At 30.5% G+C, this 19,358-nt stretch overlaps 1 protein-coding gene across 1 annotated transcript; it reads right to left on the bottom strand.

Annotated features, from left to right (window-relative positions):
- Positions 1-8,650: 8,650 nt before the first annotated feature.
- LOC126689694 (S-protein homolog 5) lies at positions 8,651-9,310 on the bottom strand. Its single transcript, XM_050384895.1, has one exon. The coding sequence runs from the start codon at positions 9,231-9,233 to the stop codon at positions 8,802-8,804; it is 432 nt and encodes a 143-aa protein (XP_050240852.1). The 5' UTR covers positions 9,234-9,310; the 3' UTR covers positions 8,651-8,801.
- Between the last annotated feature and the right edge of the window lie 10,048 nt (positions 9,311-19,358).

Genomic DNA, 19,358 nt, shown 5'->3' with positions numbered 1-19,358 from the left:
AAAAACATGAATTTGTTCCCCAGGCTAACGTAACCGAAGAGTCTTTAGTGGCTATAATTACAGACATCAATATGGTGCAATATGTTGAAGGGTGGTGGGTAGATTCTGGTGCTAATAGGCATGTTTGCTATACAAAGATTGGTTCAAGTTGTACACTCCTTTTGAAGAAGAAAAAACAATTATGCTTGGTGGTTCTAGTAAAACCAAGGTTCTTGGGAATGGTGAGGTCGATTTGAAATTCACTTTTGGTCGTGTGCTAACATTGAAAGATGTACTTTATACTCCGTACATGAGGAAGAATTTGATGTCAAGCTTTTTGCTTAACAAAGTCTGGCTTCAAACAGACTATAAAATCTGATAATTATTTAATCATTAAAAAGGAATTGTTTGTGGGCAATGGTTATGTTTGTGATGGAATGCTTAAGTTAAATGTTGAGAATAATAAAGCATTTACTAGTTCAGTTTATATGTTTTCTTCTATTAATTTTTGATATGCTCATTTGTATCATATAAATAGTAGATATGTGGGGATCTAGAGTAGTTTAGGATTAATTCTAAGATTGTCAAAAGATTTTGAAAAATATGAAACTTGTAGTCAAGCTAAGATTACAAATTGGCCTCATAAAAGTGTTATAAGAATTACTGAATTGCTTGAGTTAATTCACTTTGATTTATGTAAATTTGAGGGAATTTTAACTCGTGGAGGAAATAGATATATTATCACTTTTATTGATGATTTTTCAAAATATACAACTGTTTATTTGTTGAAAACTAAAAGTGATGCTTTTGAAACATTTCAAGATTTTTTTAAAAGAAGTTGAAAATCAATTTGGTGGAAAAATAAAAAGAATAAGAAAAGATAGAGGCAGTGAGTATGAATCAAGTGCATTCAACTCATTTGTTTAGTCTTTGAGAATTATCCATTAAACTATTGCACCATATTCATCTGCTTCTAATGGTGTGGCTAAAAGAAAATATAGAACTCTAATTGAGTTAACAAATTTCATGTTAATTGAATCTGGTGCATCTTTACATTTTTAGGGTGAAGCTAGTTTAACCACATGTCATGTTTTGAATAGGGTGCCACATAAAAAAAATCACATACCACACATTTTGAGATGTGGAAGAGACATAATTCAAATTTAGGATATTTGAGAGTATTAGGTTGTCTTGCTTATGTAAGACTTACTGGCCCTAAAATACCTAAGTTAGGTATAAGAGCTAGTATTTGTGTTTTTCTTAGTTATGCGATTAATAGTTTAGCCTATAGATTTTTTGATCTTGAAAACAAAGTAATTTTGAATCTGGTGATGCAATTTTTCATGAAAAAAAATTTCCTTTTAAATTAAAAAATAGTGGGGGTGAAGAAAATGTTTTGTCACAGCCTAATTCTTCTACTTCTCATTTACAAAATTAAGAAAATTTTGAAATAGAATCTAGAAGAAGTAAAAGAGCTAGAGTTGAAAAGGATTTTGGTCCTGATTGTTATGTTGTTAATATTGAGGAGGATCCCTAAAATTTAAAAGAAGCTTTAACATCACCTGATGCTATATTTTGGAAAGAGGCTGTTAATGATGAGATGAAGTCTCTAATTTCTAATTGAACTTGGAAATTAGTAGATCTTCCATTGGGTTGTAAGACCATAGGTTGTAAATGGGTCCTTAGAAAAAAGTTAAAACTGAATGGATCAATAGATAAGTTTAAAACTAGACTTGTTGCAAAAGGCTCAAACCAAAAGATGATCTTGGTTTTTTTGATACATTTTCTTTGGTAATAAGAATTACATCTATTAGATTGTTAATTGCTATTGCTGCAATTTTTGATTTGAAAATTCATCAAATGAATGTAAAAACTGCTTTTCTAAATGGGGACTTAGAGGAAGAAATTTATATGAATCAACCTGTAGGCTTTGTAGAGCGTAGACAAGAAAGCAAGCTATGTAAGCTAACTAAATCCCTATGTGGCTTAAAATAGGAACCTAAACAGTGGCATGAAAAGTTTGATTCTTGCATAATTGAGAATGGTTATAAATAAAATGAATATGATAAATGTATTTATTCTAAATCATGGAATAATTTACATGTCATTATTAGCCTTTATGTGAATGATATGTTGATTTTTGGCTCAAATATGCATGTTATAAATGAGACAAAAAAGAAAAAAAAGAAAAAGAAAAAAAAAAAAGAAGAGGCTTAAAAGCCATTTTGATATGAAAGATCTTGGTGAGGCTAATTTTATTTTGGGCATGAAAATTACAAAAACATGTGATGGAATATTTCTTGATCAATCACATTATGTTGAGAAAATTTTGAGAAAATATAATTTTCATGATAAAAATGGTGTAGCTACTTCTTTTGATTTTAGTGTTCATTTATTTCCTGTGAATAATGATTATAAGATTTTTAATCAAAAGGATTATGCTAGCATCATTGGTAGTTTGCGTTATGCTACTGATTGTACTAGACCTGACATTGCATATGCAGTAGGAGTGCTTAGTAGATTTTCTAGCAAGCCTAGTAGAGATCATTGGCTAGCTATTGTGTGAGTCATGAGATATTTAATTGAAACTTTTAATGATGTCAATTGGAATACTTTGTCAGGTAATTCTCTTTCTACTATTGGTTATATTTTTACTTCGGGTGGTGGTGCTATTTGTTGGAATCTAAAAAGCAAACAATAATTGCTAATTCAATAATGGAAATTGAATTAATAGAGTACCATTGTTAAATAGTTTATAAATTTAAAATTTAGAGGGGAAAAATAGTTGAAAAAAGCCCAATATATCTCAAGTACAGAAAAAATAGAGTACCATTGTTAAATAGTTTAGAAATTAAAATAAGAGGGGAAATTCTCACAAAAAACAAAAGGTTAGTAGATAGTGAATAAATGCTAATAGAATTGTGTCAGTTCGGGATTTGATGGCTGTAAGGATAGATTTTACTTAGAAAAATTTTATTGATCTAGAAGTTGCAGAAGTTGTTAGAGGTTAGCAAACCACAATTAAAAAGTTAGGCTTTAGCAATAAAAGACTTTAACTGTCTTGTTATCATTTAGCAAACTACAATTAAAAAGTGTTTTGGAGGTACGTTGTTACATTCCTTTGATAACGAAATTGATAAAAAAAAAAAAGAAAAAAAAGTAAGAAATGAGAAAAGAGGACATCATAAAAGTGTTATTGTTTTGTATGGTCCACAGCTATCGATCTATACCAAGCTCATGACACATTTTTTAAAACGGGCCATTTCCCCACCCCCCCACCCCCCTACTTGCTAACTGAGCACCTAGCCTATCCCCTAGATGGGCTTGGCCCAAGCTCACAGTCTGATTGAGCATCTATTATGCCAAGATCAAAAAATAATGTCTTGGAGGAATTCATCTGTCGAGCACTAACTGGCACTTGATGCAAGTTCTAAGAAAATCACATCAGCTGCGAGTGGCGAGTCCTATGTGGTTAGGAATATAGCATAGAAGGACCCACCAACCTGGGGAGTAGCCCCCTCATCATGACATCCTCGTTAAGGGGATCCTATAAATAAAAACTGAGGGGGTAATTGGGAGGGGATTGAAAAAAAAATAGGGAGGGGGACACGAGTGTGGTAAGGAGAAATACTTCTTGGGGATAAGGAAGTCCAATCCAGATTTCTTAAAAAAGGGCCCGCCACGTTGTTACGCTCTCGGGAAGGGAGGGGACATGAGAAAGGAAGCCCTACTAAAAGGAAAACTCTCATTTTTTTTTTCTTGTAGAAGTTGTATTGCCATCTTTAAGACCTTCCATTGTAGGATATTCTTGACCTACAATACAAATAAATTGGGGAAATTAGCCCAAAACCTTCATTCAATTGGGCCCAAGCACCACATGTTTTATTTTATAAATACTTATTTTCATGTTTGAACCTAAGAAAAGAAAAATTCTAATAAATTCAACTTATTTTCAATGTTTATTATCACTATTATTATGAGATTAAGCTACTAACTGAGTCCTAACTATTGAACAAAGTTCAATTTGCTCACTTAACTGTTAATTATTTCAATATAATCCTGCAATTTTCAAAATCAAATCAATGGAATTCTCAGGTCTTTGAAATTGAATTTTGATGAAATTAATATTTGGAATTGAATTCTTAGGTACTTCGAACATGAACATAGACTTTCATTCTTCTAATCCTATTATTATTATAACTATGGAATTATTCTCCCCCCCCCCCCCCCCTCCCCCACAAAAAAAACAAGAATATAAGAGAGAAATCCTTCCTAGCATTTTCTCCAAAGCTGCCAAAACCATTAAAGTTCTATGTCGTACATGCGCCATGTGACCCTTCACGTTTGTGTTGTGGCCCTAGCAAATGCACTAGGGACAGAAATGCAAGGACTATGAGTTGAGTAATGATGGCTGACTTCACCTGTGCCAAGAAGATAGATCGCTGTTATGGAAACAGTGCAAAGATAAAAGATCTCCTGGAAAGAATTGTTGATATATCTTTGTGTTAGTGGATAAATTTTACAGAAGAGGATCATTCCCATCCGCCATTTTCATGCTTTATTGGCAATAGAAATTAGAAAGAGACCGCTGCTAGAGTGCAAGAGTTTTTCAAATTGAAAATGTCTCTTTTGGTTTTTTAGTGTGGTGCTTTTGCTTGATGCAAGTTGAGTTGACACAGTTCTTTTCATTTTATTTCTTACACTTAATCATATTCATACATATCGGATGCAACAGCAAAGCAGGCATGCGTGACAGAAAAAATTTGATGAAGCGCTTTCATGGGGAATATTGAAAATGACTTGACTAATTGACTACCACATGCACAACTAGAGCTTTGTATATGTATGAAAGACCCTACCCACAAAGCCTCAATATCTATATCTAATATCTATCTGATGAACTAGAATGTCAAGATAATATTTAATTTGAAGAAAAAATAATAATAATTTCAAAGACACTGTCAATTAGTTGGTTAGAGAAAAATCAGTTCCACCAAATGCCAAGTAGAAATTCCATGTGTATATCAGCTTTACGAAGGAACTCAAATGAATATATGATCATTGTGAGTTACTCCTTCTTCCTCCAGGTTTAGCTGATGATCTTAGTAGTTAGTGTGTAATGATGTTGGCTCGCAAGTACTGGTGCCACACTTTTATAGTTACACTTATGCCACAAGTGTTTTCGGTGCCAGGTTATAAATTATAATGCAGGGCTCTACTGAAGATTATTTGTATTCGGCTATACATGTAGGCTAGGGAGCCATACTTTTCAAATAATTACACAATCTGACCAGATTTTTGTCGGGTTGTCAACTTTTAATTAATTAGAGAAATACACTATATATATAAAAGCTTTGGAAACCACACATTTTTACATGTTATATTCTAATGTATTTTTTAATTAAATTTAAATTTTATTCTATATGTTATTTTATAATATAACATGTTATTTAAATTTGAAATCACACAATTTTATATGTTATTTTAGAATTATGGTACATTAATTTTTTTAAATAGTGAAGTATATAATTTCATATACAAATACAATTATAAAAATGTCTAAAATCATGTTATGTTAAACTTTTGTGTGAATGAATGCATGGGTTACAGACTTTTATATATATATATATATATATATGAAAAATGTTATACATATGGCAATGCATAGACTAGTATACACTAGGAGTAAAATTAAACTCAATCCTGATCATTCAAACTCAAAGCAGTTAAAGTTCCTAAGCATGGGATGCTTCACAAAAAGCCAAGAGAAAGGGGGGGGGGGGGGGGGGGGGGGGGGGGTGGGGGGGACCAAACCTGTAGATATAATTTTTGATGGAGCAAGACTTATTCCAACAGCATTTATATATAATGGCCTGTATCAATCCTAATTCTAAGATTTGATACTTTCAGCATATTACCCTACATCTCTATCAATCAATATGTAGTTTAGAGGTAAAAGAATGAATATGGCAGTCTTTATTATTATATTACCTGTTTTTCTCTTTCTTTAATTTTTTTACCAACCACAGTTATATATAGTTGCATGGTCCATATAACGTCTGACAGAAAGATTTTGATTATCCTACCGTGATGTCCCATTGATGTCTGCCATCGATGGCTCAGTTTCTTAGTTGAATATTCGGTTAGTGGGTCTTATAGTAATTGCCACTCTTAAATATAAAACACCAAAATACATATAAAGAGAAGATCAGAGAAAGAACGTAGACGAATGCGTGTATTCTATAAAGTATTCTAGTATCCCTCTTGATCAAACTCAAACTGGATTTTTGAAGTTGACTGAAGTTAAAATGTGACCGGCGACAAAGCGCAGAATTTGGAAACTGTATGGACAACAAATTCTAGGCGGATTACTGATGGAACATATATGTTGACATGTGTTTGTCAAAGCTTGACGTTTAACTTTAGTACTGTAGGGACGATTGGTCATACGTGCACATGGTTGAAAGACTTCTTTTTAGTATCACAGTTTTTATATTATAACTTTTGTAACATCTCTTTCACTTGGTAAATTATGATTAATTGTTTATTACTTCACATTAATCACTTCTTTTCTTCTTACTATTCACAGTTAATTAACCACATAAGAGAGGATTTCTGCACAATGGTAAAACTTCCAATATAGAAGGGCAATGGCGGAGAGGATATTATAGTTGAAAAAAGAATACATAAAGTGTTTGATTTTACAATCTATCCATATTACCACATCAATATATAAAAAAATAGTTACAATAATAGCGATGTAGCAGTTCAAAGGGGATCATGATCATCTCCATTTAAAAAATTGTTGTTTTCATTCATTTTATGATTTAGATTTTATTTTTGAATTTAGTAGTGTATAGACTATTATGTCATTTAAAAATTTTAAAGGATTCACTAGACTATATATACACTTTTAGATTTGTAGAATCTAACTTAGACCATGAAATTGGCAAAATGGACGAGGGAAGGGGCCATGGGCCCCTCAACTTGCCTTCTAATTTCATCCCTCCTTTTACTTCAAAAATTATAAAATAGGTTTTAATTTACTTAATGACCCTTAGGATATATATTAAGAATAATTATATTATGACCTATTCAAAGGCCTAGAATGTCATTTAGGTACATTTTAATATTACTTTTTATATCTAACTCAAATAAGGTGCATATAAAACATATGACTACACAAATAGATTAGAAAATCTCTTTTAAAAGCAAAAGCCTAAACTTTTGAAGAACATCAATTATGATAAAAGTAATTTAAAAGTAGAACACACTTAACATTTTTCTTTAGTTGATTGTATTAACTAGTTTATAAAATTTAATATTCATGTCTCAAGGTATGAGTAAATTATGGGAAACCAAGTCAATGATGAATATTTTAAGGGAAAATTTGTTTAAGATTTATAAATCACTATCCCCTCATCTATCTTGAATGTTAAATTGTAAACCACTTAAAAAGGCTCAAAGAATTGAACCAAGAGAAATATATATATATATATATATATATCCTTTGTGTTAGAACTCCTTTCTCTCTTCCTTGTGTGTGTGTTTGTTTCTAAAAAAAAAAAAAAAAAAGAAGTGTGCATGAAGAAAGATTTTTTTTAATTTATAGTAAGAATCATATAGAAAGACAGTTTGCTAGAAAATTTAGTATAGCATCACTATAAATGATTTTAGTGCTATAAAAGAACAAGGAACACAACTGTTTTTAGTTAAAGCTAATTTTTAGGAAAATATTTTTTTGAGTTGTAGAAAGATAATTTTGATATAAAATTTACTATAAATGAAACAATAACATATATTTTTTCTTTTTTGAGAAAAATATGTTAGATCATGCAAACAAACATACTTTACATGTATATACATATATTTAGCCCTCCAAAAAGTTGGTTTTTCTTTATATATATATATATATATATATTTATTTATTTATTTATTTATCATCCCTTCTCCCCAGGAAATTTTTTGCCTTCACCACTGATTAGAAAGAAATAAAAAGAAGATGAGATAGTTAAAGAAATTATTAAATTATAAACATACTAATAATAGATAATAAGAAAAAAAAAGGAAAGTAAAAGAATATAGAAAATTACCATGGTTTATTGTTAATGATTTATATCCATCATATTCCATTCTAAAATAGAGTAATGTTTATTATATACTACTTGTTACACACATCTTCACACGTGTGTGAAAATTGCACTAAAAACATGATTTGAAGTTATGATTTTCAATTGGAAACCATGACTTCAGTCATGATTTTAGTGCAATTTTTTAGGTGGTGCAACAAGTATTTTCCATCCAAAATAACTAAATCTCTACCACTCAATCTTGTATGTTATATTAATTTGAAATAGATATATTTCATGATTTAGATCAAATAATATAAATTTAAAGATGTATCTAAGTTCATGTTACTGTTAAATTAAATAAAATTTTAATTATGAAGTGTACTCTATTCCAGTCCATGTATGATTAAGTTGTTTTAGTATTTTCAAAGCTAATGATTGCATAATAGTTTTTCAATGAATCCTTATTTTATGATACTATGTTATCAAAAATAAAGTTTTTTTTTTTTTTTTTTGTTTTGTTTTTTTTTTGTTTTTGTTTTTGGAGAAGAATATCAAATATAAAGTAAAATACGACAGACCCATTTAATTAGAGTGAAAACTGAAACATAAACTTACTTTTCATTTATAATCAGTAACGTACTGATCTGATCTACCTCATAACTGATCTGATCTACCTCATACAAGTTTAACATGGACCAATTAGCATTGCAAAATCCAGGATATATAGCTTGAACCGAAGAACTATGAAAGCTAATACCATGAGAATTCTCTTTTCCAATTCACTTCATCATTGCTGAAATAAAACCCATCCTCTCTCACCAACCAAGAGCACTTCCTAAGAGGACCACAGCGATAAATATCCCTGGGAACCTTAAACGCGTCAAAACTCTTCCTCTTTTGGTCCCATTTCATGGTGCATAAGAAATGAGTGGTGCCCCATAAGTTGGTCCTGAGTCTCCAGCTGAAGTCGTCGTGCTCTTGGAGTGCACGTCCTCCGAGATCACTGTCTTTGGATGCACACCAAATCACCAAAGGAAGCGAGTCGTTGTTTGTGAAGCCATTGACCACACGAACGTCATATTCCCTGCCATGTAACTGGTCAGGTTGTAATATTAGCATGTAAACAACCAACAATGCAATCGCGAAGGAGAAAGGAAGCATAAGTCTGATGGAAATCTTCATGTTGTTGGGGTGATAGTGCAATGATAGTGGTGTTCCCACTTTTGAGAATGCATATTATATAAAGCAATAACATTTGTACTTTTTTTTTTTTTAAGAAGAAATAACATTTGTCCTTCATGTGCAATTCTTTAGGAAAATTATGTGCTCCCGAAGCATGGTAATTTGGTGTCCCTCCTCTCATATTTATAGTAGATCGTAATATCAATTTAATTAGTGAAATATACCATAAATGTAAGAGGAGTGAATACTATGCACGTTACTATGCTCTGGGAGGATGTATTACTTACCCCAACTCTATATGTTATTTGTAAAGGTTATTTATATATGTGCGCACATATTAAAGTGTAGCTTATTTGTATTTTTAGCAAAAGGGGAAAAATTGTAATATTTGTATGTTACTTTTAAATCAATTAACTCTCCTATTTTTGGTAGATTTGGTGCTTTACATAACAAATTTCATCTCATTCTTTTTTTTTTCTTTTTTATATTTATTATTATTTGAATTTGGGCTATTGCACCATGCAATTACCATTTCTATGTGATATGTAAGAGCTAATAGGGTAAAAAATATAAGGTTAAAAAAGATTTTTCCCTATCAATTTTAACATCTCGCATGAGGTGATAATTAAATGGTGCATAGTTCTAGTTATTATACCAGATCTTAATTCGTTTTTTTTTTCTTCATTTAATGAACTACTTATTAAAAAAAAATCAAGTATCATGAACATGCATGAGCAATGAATTATAAAGAATATTTTGGTTGCACGGCTTTGGTAGGCTCATAATTTTTTTTCTACAACGATAACCCAAGCAATGCATAGGAATTTTCAACAAAATATGATTTCTTTTGCCTTTTTATTTTTTTAATAAATATAAAATATGATAATTATGATAATTGTTAATTGACATTTATCATGATTGTGTTTATATATGGAACTATATATTCTAGCATTTATGGTGATTGTGTTTGTATATTCTATATATTCTTCCATAGTACCATTTAAAGAAAACATGATGTGTCAAAATTTTAATAGAGAGTTTAAATATAGAATAAAATTTAAATTCAATTATATTTAAAAAATAACTCAATTAAAAATACATTAAAAGAATGATATATAGCCTATAGTCTCATAACTCAATTGACAACTTTTAATATTTTCAATAAAAGCATCTAGGGTTCCATTCCCCCGACACCAACTATTAATATATTATAAAAAAATATGTGTAAAATTGTGAGAATTCAAAAGTTTACGTGGCACAATAGTATGAAGTCAACCAAAATTCAAATTGCTTTGGTTATATATATATATATATATATATATATATTTATATTATATAAGATTATAAATTATAGATTTGTTGAATTGGCAGGTTGTGAGTAATGGCACTTGCCGATGTCGGATTTCGGACAGTCAAGCTCTCCAACACTTTGAGAGTTCCTTGAATGGTTATTTGGAGAGACATGTCGTGAATGTGTGTGATAAGTGGATGCTTGAGTGTACGTATGTGTATTTAATGAGTCCATTTTATCTTTCCATTTTATTAGAGTCGCCATCAATCATTAGTTTTTTAGGTGTGATTAGTCATTTATGTCTAATCCATTTATTACCTAATTAACTAAGGATTTCCCCAAGGGTTCTTAAGTTAAAGGGTGTGGTAAATGTCTTGAACCAAAGATATGGACTTAGAAGTTTGATTATATGTGAGGAAGGTGTTAGACACCCCACAACGCCTATCCTAAGATAATAACTTGTTTTGATTGCATTATTAATTTTAATCATTTGAAATATAACTCTTATATTTGACTATTTGGCTTGTGGGAAAAAGGTGTGAATTCTAACAATTAATTTTATATTATATTTGGCTTTTGGGAAAAAGGTGTGAATTCTAACAATTAATTTTATATTATATTTGGCTTTTGGGAAAAAAGATGTGAATTCAATTTTATATTATATACATGATATGTGAATCAAGATATATACACAACTAACATATAAGATGATATATACATAATTAGCACATGAGATAGGTATTACAAATATGTACCTGGCATGTAAGAATGATATATAAGATCTAAGTACTAACATGTGGAATGAAAAGTACTAATATGTGATATGAAATGTACTAACATGTAATAATATTTAACATGAGGGAATGCACTACATGACATGAGCTTTTAAGTTCTAACACAGGCATTTTTTAATTGAAGTACATGTACTATACCATAGAATCCAAGAGAAAAAGAGTTTCAAGAAGCTTACCTCATCATCCTTTTAGAGCGATTTATTTATTTTTCTTGTAAATAACATGTAAACAAGATAAAAGGTAAAAAATGTAAGTTAATTAGTTTCAAGGGGAGGGGGAGTGTTGGCTTGATGTGACTCATGTACCCACTAACTCAATTGATTTAAGTTAAGGATAATTTCTCTTTTTAAGAAAATATTTTTGTAAATGATTTTTGAAAAGAGGGAATATTCCTTGAATATTTTGGAAGCCATTTAAAAAAGTCTTTATTATATATTTCTGTAAAAAGAGATTTTTGACAAAGGAATATTCTGCTCAGATGTCTTTGAGAGATATTTTATTTGCAAACTAACATGAAAATCTCATGAGATTATGTAGAGAATGAAATGAAAATGGTGCAACTTCTCATGAGTTTTTAAGAAAAATAGATTTTGTGAAAAATGGCACAACCTTTCATGAATTTTTGAGGAAAAAAAAAGATATTTTAGCAAAAAGAGTGCAGCCTCTAATGAGTTTTTAAGGAAAAAAAAAAGATTATATGGAAAATGGTGAAATCTCTTATGAGCTATTGACTAAAAGATAAAGTTTAGTTACAAAATTAGTTGTATCCTTAGGCTACAACCTTACTCAATATTTTTTTATTAGAGGTGAATTTTGACAAATCTACCATTAGATTACATCTTCTTCTTATATCCTTTATACTTGCAAAATTTTAAGAAAATTAAAGTCACTAGCTATATTATCAATAATTTTTTTTTTTAAATTGCAAGTTTTTGTAATTTAAAATAATGCATAAAATATAAACTTATAGATCATATAGTAAATAATATCTGATTGACATAAAATTTGACATGTGTATTAAGAGTGTAAAGAACATGCAATTCAACTTTTAGATTTTCAAAATATGTAATTATATTTATTTTATTGAGTGAATTTGTAGCCTTAAGTTACAACTAATTTTGTAGCTAAATTTTGTCCTTGGCGAAAATAGATATTATGGAAAATTGTGTAATTTCTCATGAGTTTTTATAGAGAGTGAGATTTTATAAGGAAAAAAACCCCTTTAGGAAAAATATTTTCTATGGGAAAATAAAGTTCATGTGTCTTGAAAATCCATTTTGTCAAGAGTAATGCTATAGTCACAAACTATTTTATAGTATTTTTACAAACTGTTGATATGACCATTTTCTTATTGGTTTTCGTTTAGACCCACCATTAACATCACTTTTTCATTTATTAATAATCATTCACCACATCAGCAGTTTGTAAAACTTTTTGTAAAAAAGTTTGTATTTCTAGCATTATTATTTTTTCAATTCTTAAGAAAAACACTTTCCATGAAAAGCTTTTGAGAAAATGAATTCTTCATTAAAATGTCCAATGGCTTTTATGGAAAAATTGTTTTGAATGTAAATCCATGAGTTTTTTCATTTATAACTTTTTGGAAAATATTTTCAAGTAACTTCATGGGTTTTTTTGAAAAAGGAGTGTTTGTAAATGTAAAAATCTCATGATTTGAAGAAGAAAATGTTTCTATGCAAAATCTCTTTTGAAGACACATAATTTGGATAAATTAATTGGTGAGAAAACAAGTTTCAAAGTTCATGGAAAGTAACTTTTAACAAATTTGTTCGTTTAGAAAACCCACATTAAAGGGGAGACATGGTACTCCTGAATCCAATTCTCCTATTTTGTGGTGTGAAAATATTGGGCCTACTTATCTATCTTCAAATCCTTTTTTTCATACTCGTACAAATTAATTCATTTAGAAAAATCACATTAAGAGTGTGTTTGGCATCCGCTTTAGCTTTTAGCTTTTAATTTTTATTTTTTATGTACATCTTTTTAAAACCTCACTTTTCCCTATTTTTTCTCACTTTTTTTTTCACTTTTTTTAAGGTACAAGTATATTTTAGTACACTTTTAGCAAAAAGTTTTCAACAAAATCTAAATAATCTGTTTTCAAACGAACACTAAAAGAGAGATTTTTATATTTATTTTTTATAATTCAATAATTACAAAATGGAAGAAGGATGATTTTCACAATGGATGACTTAAAATCACCAAAATGTTCCAATTAGTTGAGCTAGAAGGCTCTTGGCAACTATATAAATTATTAAAAAAAGAAGAAGAAGAAGGAAATAACGTATTTTAACCTCTAGATCTTACATGGTTAACTACTAGAGATATCAGTTATCATACCCCAAAAACAAAGGGTGGGGGGGTTGAAATCGGATATTATAGAATTCTCCATTGTACAACCATACTCAAAATTACACCTGAATAACGTGGGAGCTTTCTATGCCAATGTTCTTTTGCTGTCATCGAGCTCACTAGGTTGAAAATATTTTAGGGGCCCGTTAGTTACATGAGTGGACCCAAGGTCAAATAATAAAGGAAAAAGGAAACGAAGGACAGGGTTTTACCCCGAGTTTATAATTAGTGGAGGGGTTCAAATTTTACTCTAAATTGCCACCAATTCTATAAGAATCACGCTGAAGTTTTAATCTGTAGTTAGTAGTTGTAAATGGTAGAGAAAAAAATGGTGAGTTCACAATTCACAATTTGCTATATTAGCAAGATGTGGTAAAGTTATGGAAATAATTGTGGTACCAAACTTAATTGTAGTTGGTAATATGGGTGTGCTCATTTTTCAAGTGAATTGAGTCTATTAGGAGAAATCCAAATTGACTCAATGTGTTTCAATACGTATTGATGTAAAGGGATTAATGGTTTGACGTCACGAATATAGAAGAAAATTTATATATATTTTAAGAGATGAATAAATAAATGCACAAAGTTTGGCTACAAATTTGGTTTTAGCCAATTACTACAATTTCCACTAAAACAATTATTATGATTACTGTGGGGACCAGCCCAGAATAACAAGTTGGCTGGGCCTTGGGCCCGTCCGAGGACCATTTTGTCCGAGAAGACGTCGTGGCCCATAGTCCCTGCCCAAGCCAAATGGGGCGAAGAAAACACGTCTGAGTAGTAATTCCTCCTCGGACATTCCAAAGTCCAGGTCAATGATGCATTCCAGTTACTGTAGCCCTCACTCCAAACACGTAAAAAAAAAGGAGGCTCAAAATATCCCAATAAAGGCTGTCACCACCACATTAAATGCACCCCAACTACTCTCCTAGTCGCATTAATGAAGAGAAGACCCCTGAACAGTGTTACCTTGGTCACTGCAACTCATAAAGAACTGGTAAGGGCGTCTGATGGGACAGGTGCTCAAGTGGGGGTTCGGATGATCAACAAGTGTAGGGCCCAGATGATAAAAGAGGGCCTATATAATATGTAAGAGTCCCTCAGAAGAGGGAGACGAAAGAGAGAGGGGAGAGAAGAGAGAAAAGCAAGGATTCATTGTATGAATGCAGAGCCATGAATAAAACTTCCACTTTCACATCCATTTTCTTGATTCACGTTTCTACATCTGCTAAGAACATGCAACGAACCGTCTAAGCCAACTGGAACCGAGTTCTTCAGCCCATACTGTACAAAATTCATTGTGTGGGACTTCTTGGGCCAGGGCTTGACCGTCCAGGACCGGGTTAACTAAAATCGTGTCCCTACAATTACATATTTTAAAAATCTAACTGTTGGATTGTATGTTCTTTATGTTCTTAACATATATATCAAATTTCATGCCAATCGGATCTACTATTTAATTTATAAACTTATTTTTTATGCATAATTTTAAATTACAAAAATTTGAAATTTAAATATTTGATTGATGACATAACTATTAATCTTTGATTTTCTGGAAATTTTGCAAGTATGAAGGATATAAGAAGAAAATGTAATCCAATGATGGATTTTTCAAAATTTAAATCTAATAAAAAGATATTGAGTGAAGTTGTAGTCATTTGCTACAACCAAATTTTTTTGCTAAATTTTATCCTAAATAAATACAAACTAACATTAATATCTATTAGAATGTTTAGAAATTGTCCATGAGAGATCATCTTTATATTTCAATTGAAAAATGGTCATTTTTCTGGTTAGAAATTAGAAAGAAGTCATACACAAGTGATTTAAAAAAAAAAAAAAAAAGACTTCAAAAAGCTATTCATAAGTAAATAAACTAAAAAACTAAAAGAAAAATCACTTACTAAACAGATACAAATTATTTAAATGTTTCTGTGAATGAACAAAATGGTTTTTATTGGACAGTCAAATTTTCATATTTTAAGAGATTCAAGCAATGGTGAGAGTAGTAGAGACTTTTTTTTTTTTTTTTTTTTTGATGGGAAGTAGTAGAGACTTTTTATTCTAGCTAATGTTCACGTGAATGAACAAGAGTTGGAATTGTGTTCAGTGCATTAGTGCACTAGACATGTTCCGTATTTTAATGTGTCCAATGCATTAATGCATTGGAGACAACTTGTGTCCAATGAACAAATAGGTTGAGTGGACAATCAAATTTTCTATAGTCTAAGAGATTGAAGTCATGGCGTTGCGTTTTCCAAAATGCATTTTTTTTAAACTGGAGATTAGGTAAAGAGGGGTTATCATGGGACCATTATCATTGCAAAAGCTATTTGATTTATAAGTTAAAGACTTCGAATTCCAAACTTCACCTAAGTTTTAAGGAAGCAATACATGTGTAATCATGTTGCAGAATATATTATACAAAAGTTTATAAAGTAGTTGTGGACGTTCATGCCAGAGGAATTGGATTCTATTGGGTCTTGTAAGAACGATCAAGAAGATCATAATTCACAACAAAATGTTCTCCAAAGATATAATAAAAATAAATAAATAAACAATTTTGGCCAAAAGTGCACAGACCCAAAAAGTTTAGCCAACCAAACGTGGATTTAGACTTGAAAGTTGGAACATGTAAATATGAAAGGTAGGCATCTGCCGCCAGAGCCTAACTTGTCATCCCACATGTGTAGATCTTTTGAGGATTTGGTCTTTTTCTTCATAATTCTATTATAATACCAACAAAATTTATGTATAGTTGTACTTTGACACGGTAGAATTCAAACCTATAACATGCACTTTATGATTACTGCTTTTATTATCTAGTTAAGACACTAATTGGTTATTAGTGTAAATGGAGTTTAATCCAAAATCTTTTATGCAACGATAAATTTTTTTACGAGTTGTACTAACTGGAACCTATTTCTTATAGTTTTCTAGTTTTTGTAACTTAACTTTTAATTAAACGTAACAACCAATCACATAAATTTGTTGTGAAATATTGAGAATGTAACATTTTTCAAGGTGAAATTATTCTCTCAAAAGTATCGATGTAACAATTATAATACATGTCCATTCCATCTTGACTTGAAAGCATTAATACATATAATAGCAAAATCCTATTGTAAATTTGTCCTTCTCTATAGCTAGTGTAAATCTTAATCCTGTTAAGCATGGCTTTGCGCAGCCACGTCAATTACTACTCCATGTTCTTTTCTGGTATTTTAATTGATTGGGCTGATGAAATCACCTCCTCATAGGAGAGACGGCCCAACAATAGGGAAGGCTTTCGTTTTGATTATTGCTTGTTAATTGTCATGGAGATACTAATTAGTCATTTTCTTCTCTCTTTTTTCAAAACTTTCCTTCTTTTCACACTCGGCACTTCAAATTATGTTTGTCTGTACATCCTATACACGATATTATTTTTCAATGTTCCAAAAAGCTTAAGGACAGCAAATGGAAAGTACCAACCAAATTTGGTTGGTTGTGATCATCAAATAAAAGAACTGAGCAGAGCCACTGATTTGCGAAAGAAAGCACCTGAGTAAGATGGTTCGATTCGCTTGGTTAAGGCAAATTTATTAACTAACAACACCGAAATGAATTTTGTATTGGTAAGAAATATTGTATGATCTGACTTGTATTAAAATGCAGGAGTAGGTTATAAATTATGCATGCAACATGCATTTATAAGGAAATTGTCAAATCTTTGATTGCAATTTACATAAAATCACTTCTTAGAAACTGAGACCTAACTGTTTATCTCTAAGTTACCTCTTTAAAAATATTGATTATGCCAAAGCGGCATATCATGGGTTTGAATCTGAGAATTAGCCTCACCCACAAAAAACATTGGAGGTAAGACTGATTACCTTTTCCAAAATCATAAAAGCAGGAATTTTGTGCACTGAATAGTAAATACAATCTTTCTTTTCTTTTTTTATTTATTTATTTATTTATTTTTTATGGTAGTCAAAAATATATTGGACTACAAAGACAGACCAAAAGACACACAAAGAAGTGCATTGCCAATTTCTTATTGTTTTAGGAAGTACAACAAAGAATTACAACTAATATGACAGTCACAGAATATGTTAACTAAAATCATCCTTGAATAAATGAAGTGAAGGGTGAGCGCATTTAATTATTTCACCGATAACCTTTACAAGAACAGTCACCGTCTTTAAAATGGTGAAACCTATTCCTGTCTCTCACAATAATCTCTCTGTTAGAAGTTTCAGATTTTTTTTGCTACTTCATGACAATCCCAACAAATCCTGAGGTTCTTCACAATCCTAATGGGTCACCTTCTTTTAAAGTGATCAAAAAAGAAAAAGAAAAAGAAAAAGAAAAGAAATCAATATAATTAGGGACTAATCTATTTTGCCAAATTTAGCACACAAAAGGCATAAATAGTTTCTCAGCGAAAAAAGAGAGAGAGGCATAAATAGTTTAAAGAATATTTCATAATAATCATAGAGAAAAAAGATACCCAAAAGAGAGATAATAACTTCCAGTGCTGCCAATTGTTCAACTTCTTTCTTGTTTCCACTATGTCCATCAGTATATGAAATACCATTGAAATCCAAAGAACTGAAAACTAGAAGAAACCCTTTTGATTCTGGCTGAGCAGTATTGTAAGTAGGTTTTTCCACGTTCGTCTTGATAGCAAACTCATTGAGGATAGACTTGCATAATACCATATCCTGGAAAATAAACAAAAAAGTTTATTATCTAATTTCTTTAAAAAAAAAAGATATTGGTCAATCGTTGAATCAATATTAGGTCTAACATAAAATACGCCAGACATATATAATTAAACAAACTTAATTCTCAGCAAATTGATCCTACATAACATTTATGAGCACATTAGCATTACACTTCATATATGTGTTCATCATTCTTAATTCCTTACATTCACATACCTAAACAGTAAAGTGCAAGTTTCACAATTAGATGAATTACAAATTTAAATAAAAGAATAAAAGTAAAATATAAATAAAAAATGAATTACAAATTTAAAGAAACATAATGATATTATTTCAGCCCCTGCGATTCTTTTTACAAAGAAACACATAAATCCCAATGCCTTGGAAAACAACAGTGTGAAACTTGGGAGAACATATAAACATTGCTTGACAAGTGTAAACTGAAAAACATTCAATTTTTTCAAACACACGTGTTAGCTTGTCATTTAGAAGCTATCTAGCTTATCAATAGCCATACCAAAATTAATATATAGTAACAAAATAATTATCTCAGATGTCAAATCAAAATAACATGCACAAGGCTGTAACTTTGATATAACAATGTAACCAGAAAAGATAACTTTATATATACATACACACATATAGGCAGTGGCGAAACCAAGAATTTATTTTTGGAGGGGCCATTTATAAAAATTTGTGCGTATGAAATCAAAAGATAGCAAATGAAAAGTAAAGTAATACAAGAATGTAGTACTTGGGCCTCACCCATGGAAGTTTCAAGCTTGTCTTTCACTCTTTCTTATCTAATTTAGTCACACAAAACTTATACTTTTATACTGTAAACACAAAACTGCAGTAGCAGTGGAAAAATGATAGAACCAAAAATATTTTGGATTGTATTCTATTTTACAATATTTTTACAAAATGTTAATGTGACCAATCTCTTATTGGTTTT

Source organism: Quercus robur, chromosome 6 (genome assembly GCF_932294415.1).
Source record: "Quercus robur chromosome 6, dhQueRobu3.1, whole genome shotgun sequence".
In the NCBI taxonomy this organism is placed as follows: domain Eukaryota; kingdom Viridiplantae; phylum Streptophyta; class Magnoliopsida; order Fagales; family Fagaceae; genus Quercus; species Quercus robur.
This window is presented reverse-complemented; position numbering and strand designations above follow the sequence as displayed.

Excerpts from the sequence above, each read along its gene's own strand:
- LOC126689694 (XM_050384895.1), bottom strand. The coding sequence starts at position 9,233 with ATGAAGATTTCCATCAGACTTATGCTTCCTTTCTCCTTCGCGATTGCA.